At 46.7% G+C, this 24,267-nt stretch overlaps 1 protein-coding gene across 1 annotated transcript in view; it reads left to right on the forward strand.

The window, feature by feature from the left end:
• CMTR1 (cap methyltransferase 1) overlaps window positions 1-24,267 on the forward strand; it is a 137,142-nt gene that overhangs the window by 18,606 nt on the left and 94,269 nt on the right. Inside the window, exons 4-6 of the mRNA XM_082251648.1 lie at window positions 2,136-2,290; window positions 16,508-16,666; window positions 18,274-18,366. Coding sequence (XP_082107774.1) covers window positions 2,136-2,290; window positions 16,508-16,666; window positions 18,274-18,366 — 407 coding nt within the window. The remainder of the gene's footprint in view (window positions 1-2,135; window positions 2,291-16,507; window positions 16,667-18,273; window positions 18,367-24,267) is intronic.

A 24,267-nucleotide genomic window follows, 5' to 3' on the forward strand; every position in this document is an offset into this window, starting at 1 on the left:
TACATGATAAATCACATTGCCATAATACCCCTGTACCTTATAAATCACAATGTCATAGTACCCCTGTACATGATAAATCACATTGCCATAATACCCCTGTACCTTATATATCACAATGTCCTATTACCCCTATACCTTGTAAATCACAATGTCATAGTACCCCTCTACCTTATATATCACAATGTCATAGTACCCCTCTACCTTATATATCACAATGTCATAGTACCCCTGTACCTTATATATCACAATGTCATAGTACCCCTGTACCTTATATATCACAATGTCATAGTACCCCTGTACCTTATATATCACAATGTCATAGTACCCCTCTACCTTATATATCACAATGTCATAGTACCCCTGTACCTTATATATCACAATGTCATAGTACCCCTCTACCTTATATATCACAATGTCATAGTACCCCTGTACCTTATATATCACAATGTCATAGTACCCCTGTACCTTATATATCACAATGTCATAGTACCCCTCTACCTTATATATCACAATGTCATAGTACCCCTCTACCTTATATATCACAATGTCATAGTACCCCTCTACCTTGTATATCACAATGTCATAGTACCCCTGTACCTTATAAATCACAATGTCATAGTACCCCTGTACCTTATAAATCACAATGTCATAGTACCCCTGTACCTTATATATCACAATGTAATAGTACCCCTGTACCTTATATATCACAATGTAATAGTACCCCTGTACCTTATATATCACAATGTCATAGTACCCCTCTACCTTATATATCACAATGTCATAGTACCCCTGTACCTTATATATCACAATGTAATAGTACCCCTGTACCTTATATATCACAATGTCATAGTACCCCTCTACCTTATAAATCACAATGTCATAGTACCCCTGTACCCTATAAATCACATTGTCATAGTACCCCTGTACCTTATATATCACAATGTAATAGTACCCCTGTACCTTATATATCACAATGTAATAGTACCCCTGTGCCTTATAAATCACAATGTAATAGTACCCCTGTGCCTTATAAATCACAATGTAATAGTACCCCTGTGCCTTATAAATCACAATGTCCTAGTACCCCTGTACATGATAAATCTTAACATTAGAGTAAGTTGACTAAAATACGACTAAAACTAAAATGGCATTTTATTCAAACGTCTGATCAAAACTAAATAGAATTTTGACATCAAAATGAACACTGCTCTGCTGGCCTTTTCTAAATCGGCAACACAAATCCATCCCCAGCCTATAAAAATAGCACATTAAAGTCTAACCAGTACCCATCCAGGCTAATTCTGGCATTTCTCTTCCACATGTAAAAATCATAATTTTTTTGCGAGAAAATTATTCGGAACCCCCAAACATTATCATAAATAAAAAAAAAAAAAAAAAAAAAAAAAAAATATATATATATATATATATATATTATATTATATTATATTATATATTTTTTTTTTTTTTTTTTTTAGTAGAGACCCTAGAGAATAAAAGGGCGACCGTTGCATTTTGTCACACAGTATTTGTGTGTGCAGCAGTTTTTTCTAACGCAATTTTTTTTGTAAAAAATACTCTTTTAATTAATTTTTAATGCAAAAAAGCAATATATAACCCATTTTTTTTTTAGAGTATAAAAGATGATATTATGCTGAGTAAATAAATACCTAACATGTCATGCTTTAAAATTGTGCCAAACTTCAGTACTTAAAAATCTCCATAGGCGACGCTTTTACAGGTTATCAGTTTAGAGTAATGGAGGAGGTCTAGTGCTGGATTTATTGTGCTTTTACATTTTTTTTCTTTTATTTTTTATAATTACACTGTCCCTTTTAATTATTATATTTTTAAATAACTTTTCCCCTCCCCCCCCCCCCCTCACATCAGCGAGATTTGACAGGTCCAATCGCATGTCAAATCGCAGCCAATTGCTGGCAATCGTAGGGTTCCAAAGACTATGACTAAAACTAAATCGGAATTTGACGTCACAATGAACATTGCTGTACACAATGTAGCTTACGTAAAGCTGGATTGCGGTCTCCTCTCCTGTAATATGTTTTATGTGTGTTTATCCATTTTTATTTCCCTGTGCTCCTTTATACATAACCTGTATGCTGTTTTCTGCTCTTCCGCAGAGTCTTCCACTAGTGGGACCGGCTCAGACAGTGAGATCGATGAGAAGAGACCTGTGTTTGGGTCGGGGGATAAGGAAAAAATGGACCCGGACCCCCTCGCAGAAGGCACATCATCCCGCTACTCCATGTTTAACAGCGTCTCCCAGAAACTCATGGTAATCACATACAGGGCATTAACCGCTTCCGGACCGCCTACCGCACATTTACTGCGGCAGGGCGGCCCGGCTGCGCGAAATGACGTACCTGTACGTTGCATCTTCTTCCTGTTCTGAGGCACACGTACATGCCGCTAGCGACCCGCTCCCGCTGGGATTGGACACAGCGGAAGCCAATCAGCCAATCCAGCGGACGCGACTTCTGTCGGGATCCACCAATCTTTCCAGAGAGAGGCAGAACGGCAGTCTGCCTAGTAAACAAGGCAGATCGTCATCCTATCAGGGAAGAAGATGAAGATCTTGTGTTCCTGCTAAACAGGAACACGGATCTCTGTCTTCCCCCAGTCAGACCATCCCCTACCAGTGATGGGGAACCTTGGCACCCCAGATGTTTTGGAACTACATTTCCCATGATGCTCATGCACTCTGCAGTGTAGCTGAGCATCATGGGAAATGTAGTTCCAAAACATCTGGGGTACCAAAGTTCCCCATCACTTCCCTACACAGTTAAAAAAGCTCCCCCAGGACAGTGATGGTGAACCTTGGCCCCCCCCAGATGTTTTGGAACTACATTTCCCATGATGCTCAACTACATTGCAGAGTGCATGAGGATCGTGGGAAATATAGTTCCAAAACATCTGGGGTACCAAAGTTCCCCATCACTTCCCTACACAGTTAAAAAAGCTCCCCCAGGACAGTGATGGCGAACCTTGGCGCCCCCAGATGTTTTGGAACTACATTTCCCATGATGCTCAACTACACTGCAGAGTGCATGAGCATCATAGGAAATGTAGTTCCAAAACATCTGGGGTGCCAAGGTTCGCCTTCACTGCCCTAGGGACACATTTAACCCTTAGATCGCCCCTGGCGTTAAGTCCTTTCCTGCCAGTGTCATTAGTACAGTAACAGTGCATATGACCCCAAAAAGTGTCAAAAATGTCAGTTAGGGGTCCGATCTGTTCACCGCAATGTCGCAGCCCGCTAAAAATCACTGATCGCCATTATTCCTAATAAAAACAAAAAAATTAATAAAAAGTCCAAAAATCTATCCCATAGTTTGTAAACGCAATAACTTTTGCGCAAACCAATTAATATACGCTTTTTTTCTGTGATCCTTCTATATAGGATCACAGGTCTCCGTGATCATTTCACAAGCCACGCCCCCATACAGTTGAAATCCCTCCCCTAGGTCACCCACTGTGTTAACCCCTTCCCTGCCAGTGTCATTATTACAGTGACAGTGCATTTTTTTTAGCACTGCTCACTGTATTAGTGTCACTGGTCCCCCAAAAAGTGTCAGTTATGTGTCCGATTTGTCCGTTGCAATGTTGCATTCCCGCAAAAAAAAATTGCCACGATTACTAGAAAAAAAATAAAAATAAAGAAAAATGCCATAAAATGATCCCATAGTTTGTAGATGCGATAAATTTTGCGCATACCAATCAATATACGCTTATTGGGATTTTTTCTTACCAAAAATATGTAGCAGAAAACAAATTGGCCAAAATTGATGAAGAAATTTAGATTTTTTTTTTATTGGATATGTTTTACCGCAGAAAGTAAAAAGTATTGCTTTTTATTTTCAAAATTATGTATCTTTTTTTGTTTATAGTGCAAAAAATAAAAACCACAGAGGTGATCAAATACCACCGAAAGAAAGCTCTATTTGTTGGAGAAAAAAATTACAAATTTTATTTGGGTACAGCGTCGCACGACCGCGCAATTGTCAGTTAAAATAACGCAGTGCCGAATTCGCAAAAAATGACCTGGTCATTAAAGGGGGTAAAACCTTCCAGGGCTGAAGTGGTTAATCTGCTAACAACTGGTCATGGTGGAGTTTAATTCAAACTGCATTTTCCAGAATTGTAGGATGAGGAATTAACCACCTTCCCGCCCGCCCTATAGGGAATTGACGGCGGGAAGGTGGTTACATTATCCTGACTGGACGTCATATGGGGGTGCGCAGAACGGCGATCGGTGATGCGGCGTGTCACTCTGACACACCGCATCTCCGATCTCGGTAAAGAGCCTACTGACGTAGGCTCTTTACCATGTGACCAGCTGTGACCAATCACAGCTGGTCACATAGTAAATAGGAAGTGCCGTTGATCGGCTTTCCTCAGTTCGTGCCTGACAGGCACGAGTAGAGGAGAGCCGATCTGTGGCTCTCCTGACGGGGGGGGGGGGGGGTATGCACTGGTAATCAGAGCATTGATTACCAGTGCAGACCCTCGGGGGGTGCCACTAGAACCGCCAGGGATGCCCACCCATGACCCCAGGGATGCCCACCATGGCCACCAGGGATGGCAATCAGAGTTTAGGGAGCCCGCCAGTGCCCTCCCCATCAGTGCCGCCCACCAGTGCACATTATTGCCCATCAGTGCCCATCAGTGTGGCCTATCAGTGCCGCCCATCAGTGCCCACCAATGCTGCATATCAGTGCTACATATCAGTGCTGCCTATTAGTGCCACCCCATCAGTGCCTCCTCATCAGTGCCTGTCAGTGCAGCCTCATTAGTGCTCATCAGTGCAGGAAAAAAACGTATCTATTTACAAAATTTTATAACATGAAAAAACTTTTTTTTTTTTCAAACTTTTCGGTATTTTTTTATTTGTTTAGCAAAAAAGAAAAAACCTTGCAGTGATCAAATACCACCAAAAGAAAGCTCTGTTTGTGGGAAAAAAATGACATAAATTTGGTTTAGGTACAGTGTTGCATGACCGCGCAATTGTCATTCAAAATGCAACAGCGCTAAAAGCTATAAATTGGCCTGGGTGGGAAAGGGGAAAAGTGCCCGGTATTGAAATGGTTAATAATGCGTATATAGATATATAGGGGTGGAGACATGGCGGGGTGAGGAAGTGCTCTGCATGAGCTCCCAGCTGCTCTCTCCTTGACTCGGACAGATCCGGCTGTGTCGTAAGGAATGTCAGCTCGCAAAACTCGTTCTACTACCAAGCCGGCCGCACTTATATTCCCAAACAGACAGAGGAGATAAAGCGTTACTTTTCTTGTATCCAGACCGGACATTTAGAGACTGAGATGTCGGCTCCACGAGAGATAGGGAAAGGTGCGGGGCTAGAGGCGACTCCCTCGAGTCCTACGGTGACACCGGAGGTCCATTCGAAACAGCCGGAGGAATGTGCTGTAGTTGGAGCTGACACGGAGGTAGACATCAGAGCCCTCCTCCGGGTGCTCCCGACCAACGCTGAGATTGAAAGCTTCATTCTGCGGTTAGAGGAGTCCCACCAGCGGGATATGCAAGAAGTCCGCCAGGAAGTAGATTCAATAGCAGGTAAAGTGACCCCTGGAGAGCAAACTGTATTTGAACTTTGTCACAGAGTAGCTGACTTGGAAAGATCAAAAGAAGATCAAATGAACATGATGACATCTCTACAGCTGCGAATAGAAGATTTAGAAGACCGGAGCCGCCAGAACAATCTCAGACTTCGGGGATTACTAGAGCTAATAGAAATAATGCAAGTGAGAGACATTTTCTCTAAAGTATTAGGGTCTGGCCCTACTGATCCCCTGGAACTAGATAGAGTACATAGGGACTCCGATAGACCCCGGGACGTTATATGCCGGATCCACTACTTTATGCAAAAAGAGGAGATTCTGCCGAAGGCATGGACCAGAGGGACGATCGAATATAACGGAGCCAATATTAAGATATTTCCAGACCTCTCTAGGGCCACACTCTCTGTTACGCCCTGTATTGGAGAGGGCCAGGCAATTGGGCTATACCAACCGCTGGGGTTATCCATTAGCAGTCACATTTTGCAAAGATATGTCTTTCTATACTTTACGCACCCCAGTAGATCTGCCGGGGCTATTTCATTTCCTAGGTTCAGATGAGATAGATATACTTAACTGGCTTGCAACTCGCTCTCAATATTTGGGGCGAACTGAACTAGAGAGAACAAGAGGCTCTAGAGAGGTGAGAAACAGACGCCCTGGTCATGAGAGACAGATAATTCCCGTAGTAGAAAAAAGACCAACATAAAGAGAATACACAGGACTGTTAGTTGTCTTAAATAGTTGATGGATCTGTGTAATAATTATGTTTTTGCTTTAATGTGTGGGCTATTAAATAAGAGTCTCCATAAATGCGATACACTTGGTTGAACCACTTGCCGTCTGCTTACGTTGATAGTACTGCGGCAAAGTGGTCTGTTACCGTCTGACGACATAGATCTACGTCATCAGACACTCCCCTTTCTCGGCGGCGCGCACGTGCCGCCGGAGGCTCGCTCCCGCTGTATTCAGTCACAGCGGGAGTCGGGCCAGGGGAGGAGCAGCGGCGATCGCCGCTGCTCTTCCCCGATCGTCGGGGATCTAGTGTGGAGATCCGCCCGCTTGTGTAAACACAAGCGGGCGGATCTCCTAAGTGACAGGCAGGGTCAGATTGCAGGGTTCAGCATAGCTGAACCCTGGATCTGTCCTTGTGTCACTCAGTCCCCTCCCCCCACACACGTCAGTAAGCACCAGGCATACATTAACCCCTCCCTCTCCAATAAAATTAACCCCTTCCCTGCCAGTGTCATTTTTACAGTAACAGTGCATATGCATAGCACTGATTACTGCAGTAATGTCACTGGTAACCCCAAAAGTGTCAAAAATGTCAGTCAAGGGTCCGATCTGTCCGCCGCAATGTCGCAGTCCCGCAAAAAAAATCGCAGATCGCCGCCATTACTCGTTAAAAAAAAAAAAAAACCAAAAATGACAGAAATCTTTCCCTTAGTTAGTAAACGCAATAACTTTTACGCAAACCAATCAAAATACGCTTATTGTGAATTTTTTTACCAAACATAGGTAGCAGAAAACAAATTGGCCAAAAATTTAAAAAAATTTTGATTTTTACATTTTTTTGGGGGGAATTTCATATAAAAAAATGTGAAAAATATTGTTGTTTTTTCAAAATTTACGCTCTTTTTTTGTTTATAGCGCAAAAAGTAAAAATCGCACAGGTGATCAAATACCACCAAAAGAAAGCTCTGTTTGTGGGAAAAAAATGACCTAAATTTCGTTTGGGTATGGCGTCGCATGACCGCGCAATTGTCAGTTAAAGTCGCACAGCGCCGAATCGCAAAAAGTGGCCCAGACGTAAGACAGCAAAATCCTCTAGTGGTAAAGTGGTTAAAGCATATTCATTTTTTCCCTTGTATCAAAGGCATAGAGATATTAAGGAGGAGAGGTGCTGGGGGTGAGAGGATTCTAAGACAGACCTCCTCCCTTTCTTACATTTTTTTTTTTCCTTTTTCTCTCAAAGGGGGAGAGAAGGGAGAAAGGAAGGAAAAAGGAAGAATTTTCCTTTTTTTTTGCTCCTTAAATAATTTTTGCCACTAGATCATGGGTGTCCAACCTTTTGGCTTCTCAGGGTCACATTGAGTGTAGAGAAATTTTCTCGCACCGCATATAAAATATATACTATAGTTAAGGTATGTAAGTAATAAAACGCCGCCGCGCCCTTCCAGCGCCGTATCAGGAATACTGGAATCAGTATACAGAGGTTTACTTCTTCTGAGAGATAATAAAGGAACACTCTAACCACCATCACCACTTCATGGTGGGAGGAGTCAGAAACATTGCACATGCTGGGATATTTACAGTTATGTGCGGGGGGGATAGTTGCACCTCTAACACATATGACTTAGGCAGACAGAAAATGTCATGTCCTTACTCATACATGTATGAACAAGGACATGACATATTATGACAAAATATGACATATTATGACAAAAATATTATCACAAAACTAGTTATTAAAAAACATATTGCAACAATTTACACACGCTAATGCACATACCTTTTCTACTTATTTTGCAGACTGCTGGCGGGTACTGCTGGCGGGTAATGCTGGTGCGGTTACTGCTGGCGGGTAAAGCTGGTCATGCGGGTCCTGCTGGAGGAAGCAGTGGTTGCAGTAGAGAGCAGAGCTGCTGCTTCCTGTATGGCTCCTGTCACAGGCGGGGGAGGAGTGCATTTCATATCACTCCGCCTGTGACGGAGCCGGAACTATACAGGAAGCAGTGGCTCTGTCACTGACTGCAGACATCCTAAGTCTCCCACGGCAGCTGGGAGACCGCACGGCACTTGCAGCCTAGTGCGTGCCCATCCAATGCAGCCTAAACAGTGCGTGCCAATCCAATAAAGCCTCACCAGTGCGTTCCTATCCAATGCAGCCTCACCAGTGCGTATCATCCAATGCAGCCTGATCAGTGCCCATCCAATGCAGCCTCACGAGTGCGTATCACCCCTACTGAGGAAGTCACACCTGTGGTTGGGCTTCGACGTCACGCGTATAGGGGACAGAGCCTGCGTGCTGGAAGCTGTCTCTTCCTAGATACCGTTTATGCTGATTGCTATGCGCTTTGGAAGCGCCATCTTTGTGAGTACCATTCCTTTACTCAATAAAGCGGTTTACTGCAACCATACAGAGAGCACTAGATCTCTTCCTTTGTTCCCCTTTTATGTCTATCGGTGAGAATCCCTCTGGAGGTGATAGGCTATCCATAGCCTTTACTATCTGAAGGTCCCTGTGTATATACAACACTGTGATTGACACAGCAGTGGGTCTATAGTGGAGGTGAGAGACCAATTCACCTGGTGGGGGGATTGCACTAATCACGAAAGCACTAATTAAGTTTTGCACAAGATTCTTTTGGACACGTGGATTCACCGTTTATTTGATTGATTGTATGGACATTGGAACATGTATGGACACTGATTTTGAGTTTTATTACACTATGTCTGCACATGACTGGCGCAACACTACTTTTTGGTTTATTTACTTTACATTGTAAGGTTTAGACACTTTTAGTATGTGCAGCCAGTCTTTATATCATTTGTTTATTGCACCATTCACTATTGATATTTTTTTTGCGCTGATAGTTTTTGTTATATACATTGTCCGTCTGTACCCGCACCGGACACCCCTGAAGCTGAGATGACCTCCTGACAGCGTGCCCCCTTTCAATGCAGAGAGCCCACAGCGTGCCCCCTTTCATTGCAGAGAGCCCACAGCGTGCCCCCTTTCATTGCAGAGAGCCCACAGCATGCCCCCCTTTCATTGCAGAGCGCCCACAGCGTGCCCCCTTGCAATGCAGAGCGCTTACAGCATGCCCCCTTGCAATGCAGAGCGCTTACAGCATGCCCCCTTACAATGCAGAGCGCCCACAGCGTGCTCCCTTACAATGCAGAGCGCTTACAGCATGCCCCCTTACAATGCATAGCGCCCACAGCGTGCCCCCTTACAATGCAGAGCGCTTACAGCATGCCCCCTTTCATTGCAGAGCACCCACAGCGTGCCCCCTTACAATGCAGAGCGCTTACAGCATGCCCCCTTACAATGCAGAGCACCCACAGCGTGCCCCCTTACAATGCAGAGCGCTTACAGCATGCCCCCTTACAATGCAGAGCGCCCACAGCGTGCCCCCTTACAATGCAGAGCGCTCACACCGTGCCCCCTTTCATTGCAGAGCGCCCACAGCGTGCCCCCTTTTATTAAAGAAGCGCCCACAGCGTGCCCCCTTTCATTGCAGAGTGCCCACAGCGTGCAGAGAGACCAGCGTGCACTTACCTGCAGCGGGTGGCTTCTCATCAATCCTGCGCGTCCTCCATGTCTCCCAAGTCCTCCTCCTCGGCCAATTGCATTTGTTCGCCTTTCGGCCAATCAGGAAACGGTCTTGCATCCGCCTCCTGATTGACCAGTAGGAGGATCAGGAGGAGGATCCCTGTGACGATAGCGAATATTCATTCTCTATTGTCACACAATGGGTGGGCTCAGGGCGCACTGCTCTGCGCCCCGGGTCTACCCTTTTCTGAAGAAGAATGTAATTGCCGGCTGCGCTGTGAATGGCGGCGGCAGGGACAGGCACTACTAGTACATTCCCCATACATGGGACTACAGCACAGCCCTTACTCGCCATCCTCATAATTCCACTCGCAAAATGCGAGCAGGCGAGTGGAATTTTTGAGGGCTGGTGTATAGTACCATCTTGTCAGAATTTTGAAATTTGTTTCTTGAAACTTAGTACACATAGATGATTTAAAAGCAAGGCTGATCATACGCTGTCACTGTTCCAAGGGGAAGGCACAGTTCAATTCTCTCGCCCATCCATCAAAATAAGGCAGTCGGTATTGCACCTCAGGTATATTAAGTTATATATTTTAGATAATACCTGAGAAAGATTCCCTGTATCCGAGCAATATCTTTCAAAAGATGTCAATTGGCGACCGAAACTTTGAGGGTTAAGGATTGAATGTAGAAAATGGTGAAATTGGAGAGCATTCCAAAAAGGAAGTCTAAAAACATCCACCTCATTTACTAATATCTCCAATGAAAGCCATTTATCCTCCCTCACAAAATGTGAGGCTTGGAAATAACCTGTCTTACGGAGGGATCTAAAGGGCTGTGTATCAATACCCATAATGAATTGCAAGTTCACAGCGTGCAGAGAGACTAGATTCCAACACCGTACCACACCGTACCATGCAGTGGAAAAGCGCAAAAGCGAGCCGAACCGTTCTGTTCCATGCAGTGGAAAAGCGCCTCTATTTTGGTCTTGCCCTAAATTAGCATGTTTTTAGAAAGAAGTCAAAGAGATTATGCAAACATTTACAGAAGATGAGATTCCAGAGGATCCGGCATTTTTTCTTCTACAATTAACTAACGCTCCGGTAAAAAGATACAGAAAGTCTATCTTGTGCCATCTTGCGAATGCTGCTAGATCCTGTATCCCTCTTAGCTGGAAAAAGCAAACATCCCTAACAATTATGTGTTGGATAAGGAAAGTTAAGGAAATAAATAAAATGGAGGATTTGATACTAACAGCTCAACTTAACCACTTTACCACCGGAGGATTTTGCTGTCTTACGTCCAGGCCACTTTTTGCGATTCGGCACTGTGCGACTTTAACTGACAATTGCGCGGTCGTGCGACGCCGTACCCAAACGAAATTTACGTCCTTTTTTTCCCACAAACAGAGCTTTCTTTTGGTGGTATTTGATCACCTGTGCGATTTTTACTTTTTGCGCTATAAACAAAAAAAGAGCGTTTATTTTGAAAAAATAACAATATTTTTAACATTTTTTATATGAAATTCCCCCCCAAAAAAATGTAAAAATCAAAATTTTTTTAAATTTTTGGCCAATTTGTTTTCTGCTACCTATGTTTGGTAAAAAAAATCACAATAAGCGTATTTTGATTGGTTTACGCAAAAGTTATTGCGTTTACTATCAAAGGAAAAGATTTCTGTAATTTTTGGTGTTTTTTTTTTTAACGCGTAATGGCGGCGATCTGCGTTTTTTTTGCGGGACTGCGACATTGCGGTGGACAGATCGGACCCTTGACTGACATTTTTGACACTTTTGGGAGTACCAGTGACATTACTGCAGTAATCAGTGCTATATATATGAACTGTTACTGTAAAAATGACACTGGCAGGGAAGGGGTTAATTTTATTGGAGAGGGAGGGATTAATGAATGCCTGGTGCTTACTGACGTGTGTGGGGGGGGGGGGGGGTGACTGAGTGAGTCATGGATAGATCGGATGTTCAGCTATGCTGAACACTCCGATCTGTCACTGAGGAGATCCGCCCGCTCTGTTTACACAGGCGGGCGGATCTCCAAACTAGATTCCCCGACGATCGGGGAAGAGCGGCGGCGATCGCCACTGCTCCTTCCCTGGCCCGACTCCTGCTGTGACTGAACACAGCGGGAGCGAGCCTCCGGCGGCGCGCGCGTGCCGCCCACAAGGGGCAGAGTCCAGCGACGTAGGTCTACGTCGCTGGGCGATAACGAGCCACATTGCTGCAGTAGAGTTCAAGTGGTTAAAGTGGTAGTATCCCGTTTTTTGACACTTTTACCTACAGGTAAGCCTATAATAAGGCTTACCTGTAGGTACAATTAATATCTCCTAAACCGACACGGTTTAGGAGCTATTTGTAGTGCATGCAGCCGCTCATGCGAGCGGCACATGCGCTCTGAAGGTCCTGGGGGACCTTCAGTTTCCCTTGCCGGGAGCTTGCCGGAAAATCACTCCCGTGCGCATGCGCGGGAGTGACGTCATCGCGGCTCCGGCCAATCACCGCGCCGGAGCCGCCGAACCGAGGGATCATGGCAGTGCCCGCAGCGATGTCCGGGGGTCCGTTTCGGGGCTTTGTTCTAAGGTAAGTAATACATAATCGGCTAGTATGCGATGCATACTAGCTCATTATGCCTTTGTCTTGCAGGTTTTTTTTTTTTTTGTTTTCGGGTTTACAACCGCTTTAAAAAGGATAACTATTCTAAGATATGGGATGCATGGAATGTGTTCATTCAAGAGAGGGGATAACCCTCTCAGGGTTATGAAAGGCAGATAGATATTCTTGCGACAGTCTTTGGGGTATGAGAGGTAATTGGCCATTGGTCCTCCAGGAAGGGAAGAGATTTTCCTCCCCCCCCCCCCCCTTTTTTTGGGATTTTTTGTTTTTGAATATAAATAAAAATAGAAAATGGGTTGGGTGAAGGGAGGTTGTGCTAGTTTAGTTTTGAAGACGGCGTCATAGAGAGAGAGCGCGGGAAACAAACTAGCAAGAAGGTAGAGTTAAACGAAATGTAAGGTATGTCAAGAGTTCTAGACTATTCTTGGGGCTCTAGTTACCTATGGAAGAATTTTTTTCTTTTGCGATATAATTATATGTACGGCTATGTTGTTTCCCGTGTTCTTCTGTACAGCCTCACACTAAATCCTTAAAGAGGAAGTACACCCTCCTCTGACACTTTTACCTATAGGTAAGCCTACATTAAGGCTTACCTATAGGTACTGTAAATATCTCCTAAACATGTACCGTTTAGGAGATATTTACCTTACATGCAGCCAGTGACGTCACTGGCGCATGCGCTCTGAAGGAACGGCCGCTCTTGCCGTTCCTTCAGAGTCCCGTGCCGTGACCGTCGGCTGGAGTGACGTCACCGCGGCTCCGGCCAATCAGATGGCCGGATGCCGCGATCCCGGAAGACGGGCGACTGGACATGTCGCCCGTCATACAGGTGAGCGGGCGGCACGGCGGGGGCTCGTTCTTAGGAAAGTATTTCATAATGAGCTAGTATGCGATGCATACTAGCTCATTATGTGTTTCTCTTTCAGGTTGCAGAAAAAAAAAAAAAAAAAAACTTTCGAGGGCTTACAACCTCTTTAACCACCTCAATACTGGGCACTTAAACCCCCTTCCTTCCCAGACCAATTTTCAGCTTTTAGCGCTGTTGCATTTTGAATGACAATTGCGCGGTCATGCAACACTGTACCTAAACCAAATTTGTGTCATTTTTTCCCCACAAATAGAGCTTTCTTTTGGTGGTATTTGATCACTGCCAGGTTTTTTCTTTTTTGGTGCACAAATAAAAAAAGACCGAAAAGTTTGAAAAAAAAAAAAAAAAAGTTTTTTTATTTAGGTTATAAAATTTTGTAAATGGATACGTTTTTTCCTTCACTGATGAGCACTGATGACGCCGCACTGACAGGCACTGATGAGGAGACACTGATAGGGTGTCACTGATGGGGTGGCACTGATATGCAGCACTGATGGGCACTGATAGGTAGCACTGATATGCAGCACTGATGGGCACTGATATGTGGCACTGATAGATAGCACTGATATGCAGCATTGGTGGGCACTGATAGGCAGCACTGATGGGGACTGATCGGCGGCACTGATGGGCACTGATAGGCGGCACTGATGGGCACTGATAGGTGGCACTGATGGGCGGGACTGATCGGCACTGATGGGGGGCACTGATGGGCACTGATAGGCAGCACTGGTGGGCAATAATGGGCACTGGTGGGCGGCACTGATAGATGGCAATAACGGGCACTGGTGGGCAGCACTGATAGATGGCATTGGTGGGCAGCACTGATAGGGGGCACCACTGGCAGGCTCTCTGAGCCCTGTTTGCCATCCCTGGTGGCCATGGTGGGCATCCCTGGTGGTCATGGGTGGGCATCCCTGGTGGCTCTAGTGGCACCCCCTCCCCCCAGGGCTGCACTGGTAATCAATCATCTGATTACCAGCACAGACCCCCCCTGTGATCAGTGAGTAATCAGAAATACTCACTGATCACCCCGGCTGCAGAATCGATCCTCTGCTCTTCTCCTCACTGACAGGATCTGTCAGGAGGAGAAGAGATCGAAGCCGTTACAACGGCTGTATTGACATTACATGACGGCTGTGATTGGACACAGCCGTCACGTGATCAGAAGGGCCAATCACAGGGCCCTCCTGCCGAGTCTTGTTGCTCTGTGTCCTAGGGACACAGGCACATCGAGATCGCGCCGCTGCGCGCGCCCGCGGCGGCGCGATCTCTCTCCTTCTGAATGACGTTCCTGAACGTCCATTCAGAAGGACGAGACTCCCGCCCGGCCGTATATTTACAATGGCCCGGGTGGGAGGTGGTTAATAAAATATATATTTGTAAAAAAAAAAATAAAAATAACTAATGCGTATATAAAATACGTATGACTGGCAGGGCAGAGTACCCAGTCTTTGTATTATCCTAAAACATTTTTGTAGCACAAAGTTAATTTCAATACTGAGCACTTTCACCCCCTTCCTGCCCAGGCCAATTTTCAGCACTTTCGCACTTTGAATATCAATTGCGCGATCATGCAGCACTGTACCCTATGACATTTTTATCTTTTTTTTCACACAGAGCTTTCACATGTTGGTAAATAATCACCGCTGGATTTTTTATTCTTTGCTAAATAAACTAAAAAAGACTGAAAGTTTTTTTTTAAAAAAAAAGCTTTTTTCTTCGTTTCGGTTATAAGATTTTGCAAAAAAAATATTTTTCTCATAAATTTAGGCCAAAATGTTTTTAATAATTTTTTTCCAATTCTTGAATTACATTTTTATTTATAAGCAACCAGTTTTACTGAATGAAACAGATTGAGTGTGTTTTTAATGGTGATTAGCTGTCATTGGTCACATCTAATCACACAGTACAGATGGGCTGTGATCGGCCCTGTCTGTACCATGTGATCACTGTGACCAATCACAACTAGCAAACACCATTGTACACAATTGATGGCATGAAAGGAAGCCATCCATTGTTTACAATTGCGGAATGGCGACAAACTACGGTACTTAAAAATCTCCATAGGCAACACTTTAAAAAAAATGTTAACAGTTACCTGTTTAGAGTTACAGAGGAGTTCTAGGGCTATAATTATTGCTCTCACACTAACGATTGCGGCGATACCTCACATGTGTGGTTTGAATATCGTTTACATATGTGGGCGCCACTTACATATGCTTTCGCACGGGCGCTTTAAATGTTTTATTTCTTATTTATTTTATTTATTTTTTACACTGTCCTTTAAAACATTTTTTTTCATCACTTTTATTGCTGTCACAAACAATGTAAACATCCCTTGTAACAGTAATATGCAGTGACAGGTACTCTTTATGGAGGGGGAGGGGGGGATGTGACAGTAATATGCAGTGACAGGTACTCTTTATGGAGGGATTGGGGGTCTAAAAGACTCCAAACCCCTCCACTGCACTTCAAAGCATTCAAAACGCCAAGTGTGGCTGTCATTTTTGTTTTTAAATCTGGCGCCATTAAGGCTCCAGTACCCGGAAGTGATGTCAGGACATTGCTTCCAGGTTTTTACATCGGAGACCTGATCATCCCCCGAATCTGGCTTTGTTTAGGTCTTTGGCCAGCTGGCGGACGTGCTGGCTGATCGCTCGGATCTCCCATCCCACCAGGTAAGCTGCAGAAGGTGGCGGGAGGGGGGGGGGGCTATCCCCTCCTGCTCCTTGTAATAACAACCGAGCGGCTACTTAGCTGCATCAGTTGTTATTAGAAAAATAGCCAACCTCCGCTCTAAACAACGGTACCGGGGTGACGCCTCTAGCTGCAGGCATGACCTTGGTACAACCCCTTGAAGCTGAGGCCGCATATTTGCGTTCTGTCGGCACAAAGGGGTTAATTTGCAGGGATTTCCTCTCCCTTCCTGTTTTGGCTATGGGACAGGAAGTGAAGGTAACCCCCCCCCCCCCCCATCCCCCAATGGGACACAGATGGCAAAGAAATAACTGACAGGGGTTATAACCCTCCCTATAGTTTTGCCTATAGTTATACTTTAAACTGTCCGTTGTGTTTATTTTCTGTATCCGTACCATGAATTGCTGGTTGTTAAATTGTTTCATTGTTTCTTTCCATCATTTAGGCCAAGATGGGTTTCCGAGAAGGCGAGGGTTTGGGGAAGTACGGCCAAGGCCGGAAGGAGATTGTCGAAACTTCCAATCAGAAAGGGCGGAGAGGTCTCGGATTGATCCTAAAAGGGTTTGAGAAGGAACTCAATGTGGACTGGAGGGATCAGCCGGAGGTGAGTGGTGAGCATATGGAGGGTGTATAGATGGAGGGATCAGTCTGAGGTGAGTGGTGAGCACATGGAGGATGTATAGATGGAGGGATCAGTCTGAGGTGAGTGGTGAGCACATGGAGGGTGTATAGATGGAGGGATCAGTCTGAGGTGAGTGGTGAGCACATGGAGGGTGTATAGATGGAGGGATCAGCCGGAGGTGAGTGGTGAGCACATGGAGGGTGTATAGATGGAGGGATCAGCCTGAGGTGAGTGGTGAGCACATGGAGGGTGTATAGATGGAGGGATCAGCCGGAGGTGAGTGGTGAGCACATGGAGGGTGTATAGATGGAGGGATCAGCCGGAGGTGAGTGGTGAGCACATGGAGGGTGTATAGATGGAGGGATCAGTCTGAGGTGAGTGGTGAGCACATGGAGGGTGTATAGATGGAGGGATCAGTCTGAGGTGAGTGGTGAGCACATGGAGGGTGTATAGATGGAGGGATCAGCCGGAGGTGAGTGGTGAGCACATGGAGGGTGTATAGATGGAGGGATCAGCCGGAGGTGAGTGGTGAGCACATGGAGGGTGTATAGATGGAGGGATCAGTCTGAGGTGAGTGGTGAGCACATGGAGGGTGTATAGATGGAGGGATCAGTCTGAGGTGAGTGGTGAGCACATGGAGGGTGTATAGATGGAGGGATCAGCCTGAGGTGAGTGGTGAGCACATGGAGGGTGTATAGATGGAGGGATCATCCGGAGGTGAGTGGTGAGCACATGGAGGGTGTATAGATGGAGGGATCATCCGGAGGTGAGTGGTGAGAACATGAAGGGTGTATAGATGAAGGGATCAGTCTGAGGTGAGTGGTGAGCACATGGAGGGTGTATAGATGGAGGGATCAGTCTGAGGTGAGTGGTGAGCACATGGAGGGTGTATAGATGGAGGGATCATCCGGAGGTGAGTGGTGAGCACATGGAGGGTGTATAGATGGAGGGATCAGCCGGAGGTGAGTGGTGAGCACATGGAGGGTGTATAGATGAAGGGATCAGTCTGAGGTGAGTGGTGAGCACATGGAGGGTGTATAGATGGAGGGATCAGTCTGAGGTGAGTGGTGAGCACATGGAGGATGTATAGATGGAGCGATCAGTCTGAGGTGAGTGGTGAGCACATGGAGGATGTATAGATGGAGGGATCAGTCTGAGGTGAGTGGTGAGCACATGGAGGGTGTATAGATGGAGGGATCAGTCTGAGGTGAGTGGTGAGCACATGGAGGGTGTATAGATGGAGGGATCATCCGGAGGTTAGTGGTGAGCACATGGAGGGTGTATAGATGAAGGGATCATCCGGAGGTGAGTGGTGAGCACATGGAGGGTGTATAGATGGAGGGATCATCCGGAGGTGAGTGGTGAGCACATGGAGGGTGTATAGATGGAGGGATCAGCCGGAGGTGAGTGGTGAGCACATGGAGGGTGTATAGATGGAGGGATCAGCCGGAGGTGAGTGGTGAGCACATGGAGGGTGTATAGATGGAGGGATCATCCTCACAGATTAATTTTTCATACCTGCTGCTCTTCAGTGATTGGTCGCGTACTTTACATGAAATGTCTATATATATTTGTGTTTGATATTGTAGGCGACAGCCTATGAAGAAGTTGATTGGTTCCCAGAATGTACCACAGAGATTCCAGATTCTGATGAGCTGTCTGATTGGATGACAATGGGCAAGGTAGGATATAACTGACAGTAATGATAAAGGACAGTGTTAGGATTCGTGTCAATAAGTTTGTTTGCTTTAACCACTTTACCACCGGAGGATTTTGCTGTCTTACGTCCAGGCCACTTTTTGCGATTCGGCGCTGTGCGACTTTAACTGACAATTGCGCGGTCGTGGGACGCCGTACCCAAACGAAATTTACGTCCTTTTTTTCCCACAAACAGAGCTTTCTTTTGGTGGTATTTGATCACCTGTGCGATTTTTACTTTTTGCGCTAAAAAACAAAAAAAGAGCGTTTATTTTGAAAAAATAACAATATTTTTAACATTTTTTATATGAAATTCCCCCCCCCAAAAAAGATGTAAAAACCAATTTTTGGCCAATTTGTTTTCTGCTACCTATGTTTGGTAAAAAAAATCGCAATAAGCGTATTTTGATTGGTTTGCGCAAAAGTTATTGCGTTTACTAACTAAGGGAAAGATTTTTGTCATTTTTGGTGTTTTTTTTTTTTAACGCGTAATGGCGGCGATCTGCGATTTTGTTTTTTTTGCGGGACTGCGACATTGCGGCGGACAGATCCGACCCTTGACTGACATTTTTGACACTTTTGGGGGTACCAGTGACATTACTGCAGTAATCAGTGCTATAAATATGCACTGTTACTGTAAAAATGACACTGGCAGGGAAGGGGTTAACTTTATTGGAGAGGGAGGGGTTAATGTATGCCTGGTGCTTACTGACGTGTGGGGGGAGGTGACTGTGTGAGACAGGGACAGATCGGATGTCCAGCTATGCTGAACACTCCCATCTGTCACTCCCTGTCACTTAGGAGATCCGCCTGCTCTGTTTACACAGGCAGGCGGATCTCCAAACTGGATTCCCCGACGATCGGGGCAGAGCAGCGGCGATCGCCGCCGCTCTTCCCCTGGCCCAACTCCCGCTGTGAATGAAAACAGCGGTAGCAGTAGCAGCACAGTGGCTAGTGCTAAAGTGGTTAAAGTGGTTCTAAAGGCTCGAAGATTTTTACCTTCATGCATTCTTTGCATGAAGCCTTGTCTGTGCCCCCCTCATACTAACCTGTGCCCCACCGGGATCCAGCGATGTGCACGAAAGCCTCGACTCTCCGGAGGTTCTCCTTCCTTATTGGCTGACAGCAGCGTTAGCCATTGGCTTCTGTTGCTCTCAATCACAGCCAGTAAGCCAATGAGGGGAGAGAGGGGGTGGGGCTGAGGTACAACTCTGTGTAAGAATAGACATGCAGAGAAGTGGCTCGGGAGCGAGCCTGCCTGGGTGCCCCCAGAGCAAGCACTCGATAGGAGCAAGGGGCCAGGAGCACCAGCGTTCAACCCGAGAAAAGGAGGATCTGGGCTGCTTGGTACTAAACCGTTACACAGAGCAGTGGCTCGGGAGCGAGCCTGCCAGGGTGCCCCCAGAGCAAGCACTCGACAGGAGGGAGGGGCCAGGAGCACCAGCGTGGGACCCGAGAAGAGGAGGATCTGGGCTGCTCGGTGCAAAACTGTTACACAGAGCAGTGGCTCAGGAGAGAGCCTGCCTGGGAGCCCCCAGAGCAAGCACTCGACAGGAGGGAGAGGCCAGGAGCACCAGCGTGGGACCCGAGAAGAGTAGGATCTGTGCTGCTCGGTGCAAAACTGTTACATAGAGCAGTGGCTCGGTAGCGAGCCTGCCTGGGAGCCCCCAGAGCAAGCACTCGACAGGAGGGAGGGGCCAGGAGCACTGGCGTTCGACCCGAGAAGAGGAGGATCCGGGCTGCTCGGTGCAAAACCGTTACACAGAGCAGGTAAGTATAACATATTTGTCATTTTAAAGTGGTAGTATACTCTTCCCCACAACTTTATCACATTTAAATCAGCATAAATAACAAAAATGATCGCTGCATTTCTTTACTTGCTCAGTTGTCTTGTAATCTGCAGCTGCGATTACCGCCGGGCACCCGCGATTGCTCCCCGCCGAGAAAGAAGGACGGTCAGACCACTGTTCTCTCTGAAATGATCACAGAGCGCCTGTGATCCTTCTATATAGGATCACAGGTCTCTATTGACACTTTTCCACTGCAAGTACCGGCTCGGCCCTGCTTGGCCCGGTTTGCTTTTCCACTGCTGGTACCGCATGGTCTGGTGTTGGAACGGTTCGGTACGGTACGGTATGGTTTGCTTTTCCACTAAAGTAGTACTAAAGTTAAGTGGGTGGGATAACAACGGGGTGGGTGGGATTCTCTGACCAATCAGTGGCTAGTAGTGACTGCATGCAAAGGATTGTGGGATATGGTACTGGGTATGGTACCTCTTGGAACCACAATCGAGGTGGTACTGTTTTTGAGAGCCGTACCGTTCGGTTCCATGCAGTGGAAAAGCGCCGCCGTACCGTACCGAACCGTTCCTACACCGTACCATGTGGAAAAGCACAAAAGCGAGCCGAACCGTTCGGTGCCATGCAGTGGGAAAGCGCCATATGACCATTTCACAAGTCCCTCCCCCCACAGTTAGAAAACACTCCCCTAGGCTCACATTTAACCCTTTGATCACCCTTAGGTTAACCCCTTCCCTGCCAGTGTCATTATTACAGTAACAGTGCATATTTTTAGCACTGATTACTGTAGTAATGTCACTGGTCCCCCCAAAAAGTGTAAAAAATGTCAGTTAGGGGTCCGATCTGTCCACCACAATGTCACAGTCCCGCTAAAAATCGCAGATCACTGCCATTACTAGTAAAAAATAACTAAATAAAAATGACATAAATCTTTCCCCTAGTTAGTAGATGTGATAACTTTTGCGTAAACCAATCAAAATACGCTTATTGGGATTTTTATTAGTTTTTTACGAAAAATATGTAGCAGAATACAAATTGGCCTAAAAGGATGAAAATGTTTTATTTTTTATTTTTTTTTGGGGAATGTTATATAGCAGAAAGTGAAAAATATTGTTTGTTTTTTTTCAGAATTGTTGCTCTTTTTTTGTTTAGGCTCCATGCACACAGGGCGTCATAAAAACATGCTCCAAAGCTGTTTACATAACGCCGGGAAACAGCAGCTGTAAAAACGTGCTTTCAGTAGCTTTTTCTACTAGCGTTATTGCACGTTTGGCCACAGTAGCTGTTAGCAGCGTTTTTTCTGCCTCCATTCAAAATCAATGGTTCCCTATGGGAGCCTATTGATTTGAATGGAAGTCACACCGCAGGTCGGATCAGGGTGATCCGACTTGCGGTGCGACCTGCACTGTGAGAATCTTGAGGGGGAACTCCACGCCAAAATGGGGAAAAAAACGGCGTGGGGTTCCCCCCCAGGTTCCAAACCAGGCCCTTCGGATCTGGTATGGAATTTGAGGGTAGCCCCGCGCCGAAAAAACGGCGTGGGGTCCCCCCCAAAATCCATACCAGACCCTTATCCGAGCATGCAGTCCGGCATGCCAGGAAAGGGGAGGGGACGAGCGAGCGGCCCCACCCCCCCTGGATCATACCAGGCCACACGCCCTCAACATGGGGGGGTGTGGGTGCTTTGGGGCAGGGGGGGCTCTGCACCCCGCACCTCAAAGCACCTTGCCCCCATGTTGATGAGGACAAGGGCCTCATCCCCACAACCCTGGCCGGTGGTTGTGGGGGTCTGCGGGCAGGGGGCTCATCGGAATCTGGAAGCCCCCTTTAACAAGGGGGCCCCCGATCCCGGACCCCCTCCCTATGTGAATGGGTATGGGGTACACTGTACCCCTACTCATTCACCCCATAAAATGCAGTGTATGGAAATAACGACAGGAGACGTTTTGGAAAATTTATTAAAAATCTTCATCCGGCTCTTGTCCTCTCCGGGGGTCTTCTCCTCTCCGAGGGTCTTCTGCTCTTTTGCTGTCCGCCCTTCTTGTCTTCTCCTCTCCGGGGGTCTTCTGCTGTCTTCTCCTCTCCGGGGGTCTTCTGCTGTCCGCCCTTCTGCTGTCCAATCTTCTTGTCTTCTCCTGTCCGGTCTTCTGCTCTTTTGCTGTCGGCTGTCCTTCTTCCTCCGGTCCTCCTCCTCCGACGTCTTCAGCGATTATGCCGGCCTCTGGTCTCTGCAGCTTATTATATAGCCATTAGGGGCGTGGTCGCCGGATGACGTCATCGGGAGACCACGCCCCCTTGTGTCACAGATTACGTCATCTGTGACACAAGGGGGCGTGGTCTCCCGATGACGTCATCCGGCGACCACGCCCCTAATGGCTATATAATAAGCTGCAGAGACCAGAGGCCGGCATAATCGCTGAAGACGTCGGAGGAGGAGGACCGGAGGAAGAAGGACAGCCGACAGCAAAAGAGCAGAAGACCGGACAGGAGAAGACAAGAAGATTGGACAGCAGAAGGGCGGACAGCAGAAGACCCCCGGAGAGGAGAAGACAGCAGAAGACCCCCGGAGAGGAGAAGACAAGAAGGGCGGACAGCAAAAGAGCAGAAGACCCTCGGAGAGGAGAAGACCCCCGGAGAGGACAAGAGCCGGATGAAGATTTTTAATAAATTTTCCAAAACGTCTCCTGTCGTTATTTCCATACACTGCATTTTATGGGGTGAATGAGTAGGGGTACAGTGTACCCCATACCCATTCACATAGGGAGGGGGTCCGGGATCGGGGGCCCCCTTGTTAAAGGGGGCTTCCAGATTCCGATGAGCCCCCTGCCCGCAGACCCCCACAACCACCGGCCAGGGTTGTGGGGATGAGGCCCTTGTCCTCATCAACATGGGGGCAAGGTGCTTTGAGGTGCGGGGTGCAGAGCCCCCCCTGCCCCAAAGCACCCACACCCCCCCATGTTGAGGGCGTGTGGCCTGGTATGATCCAGGGGGGGTGGGGCCGCTCGCTCGTCCCCTCCCCTTTCCTGGCATGCCGGACTGCATGCTCGGATAAGGGTCTGGTATGGATTTTGGGGGGGACCCCACGCCGTTTTTTCGGCGCGGGGCTACCCTCAAATTCCATACCAGATCCGAAGGGCCTGGTTTGGAACCTGGGGGGGAACCCCACGCCGTTTTTTTCCCCATTTTGGCGTGGAGTTCCCCCTCAAGATTCTCACAGTGCAGGTCGCACCGCAAGTCGGATCACCCCGATCCGACCTGCGGTGTGACTTCCATTCAAATCAATAGGCTCCCATAGGGAACCATTGATTTTGAATGGAAGAAAAAAAACGTATAACGTGGCTTAACGCACGTTAAGCAACGTTATGGAGCCTTATGGAGCCTTTAGCAGCGTCAGACGTTTTTTGCAGCTTGACGCTGGAGCTCCTGAACCCACAGTTCCTGGGTTTTTTTTGGAGCTGTAAAACGCCTATGCCACTTGGAGCTCCTAAAAGCTCTATGTGTGCATGAGGCCATAGAATAACATGGATGGGCGTTCTGCAGCTGCAAAAAAAAACGTCTGACGCTGCTAAAAGCAGCTGTAAAAACGTCCAGTGTGCATGAGGCCTTATAGTGCAAAAAATAAAAATCGCACAGGTGATCAAATACCACCAAAAGAAAGCTCTGTTTGTGGAGAAAAAAAGGACATCAATTATTTATTATTTAGGCACAGCGTCGCACAACTGCGCAACTTTCCAAAAAAGTTAACGCAGTGCCGAATTGCAAAAAATGGCCTGGTCATTGAGGGGGCAAATCCTTCTGGTCCAGAAGTGGTTAATGTAAAAAATCCAAATCTTTGAAGTGATTGTAAAGTCTCTTTTTTTTTTTTTTTTTAGGTAAAAATAAGAAACATGTTATACTTACCTCCTCTGTGCTGTTGGTTTTGCACAGAGCAACCCCGATCCTCCTCTTCTCGGGTCCCTCTTTGGTGTTCTTGGCTCACAGGGGCGTCAAACTGAATTTCATCGAGGGCCGCATCAGCTATTTGGTTGTCCTCAGAGGGCCTTTTATATCTGTAAGACTGTACACATTTACCCAGGGCTTTTTGTC

Source organism: Pelophylax lessonae (genome assembly GCF_965119305.1).
Source record: "Pelophylax lessonae genome assembly, chromosome: 3".
In the NCBI taxonomy this organism is placed as follows: domain Eukaryota; kingdom Metazoa; phylum Chordata; class Amphibia; order Anura; family Ranidae; genus Pelophylax; species Pelophylax lessonae.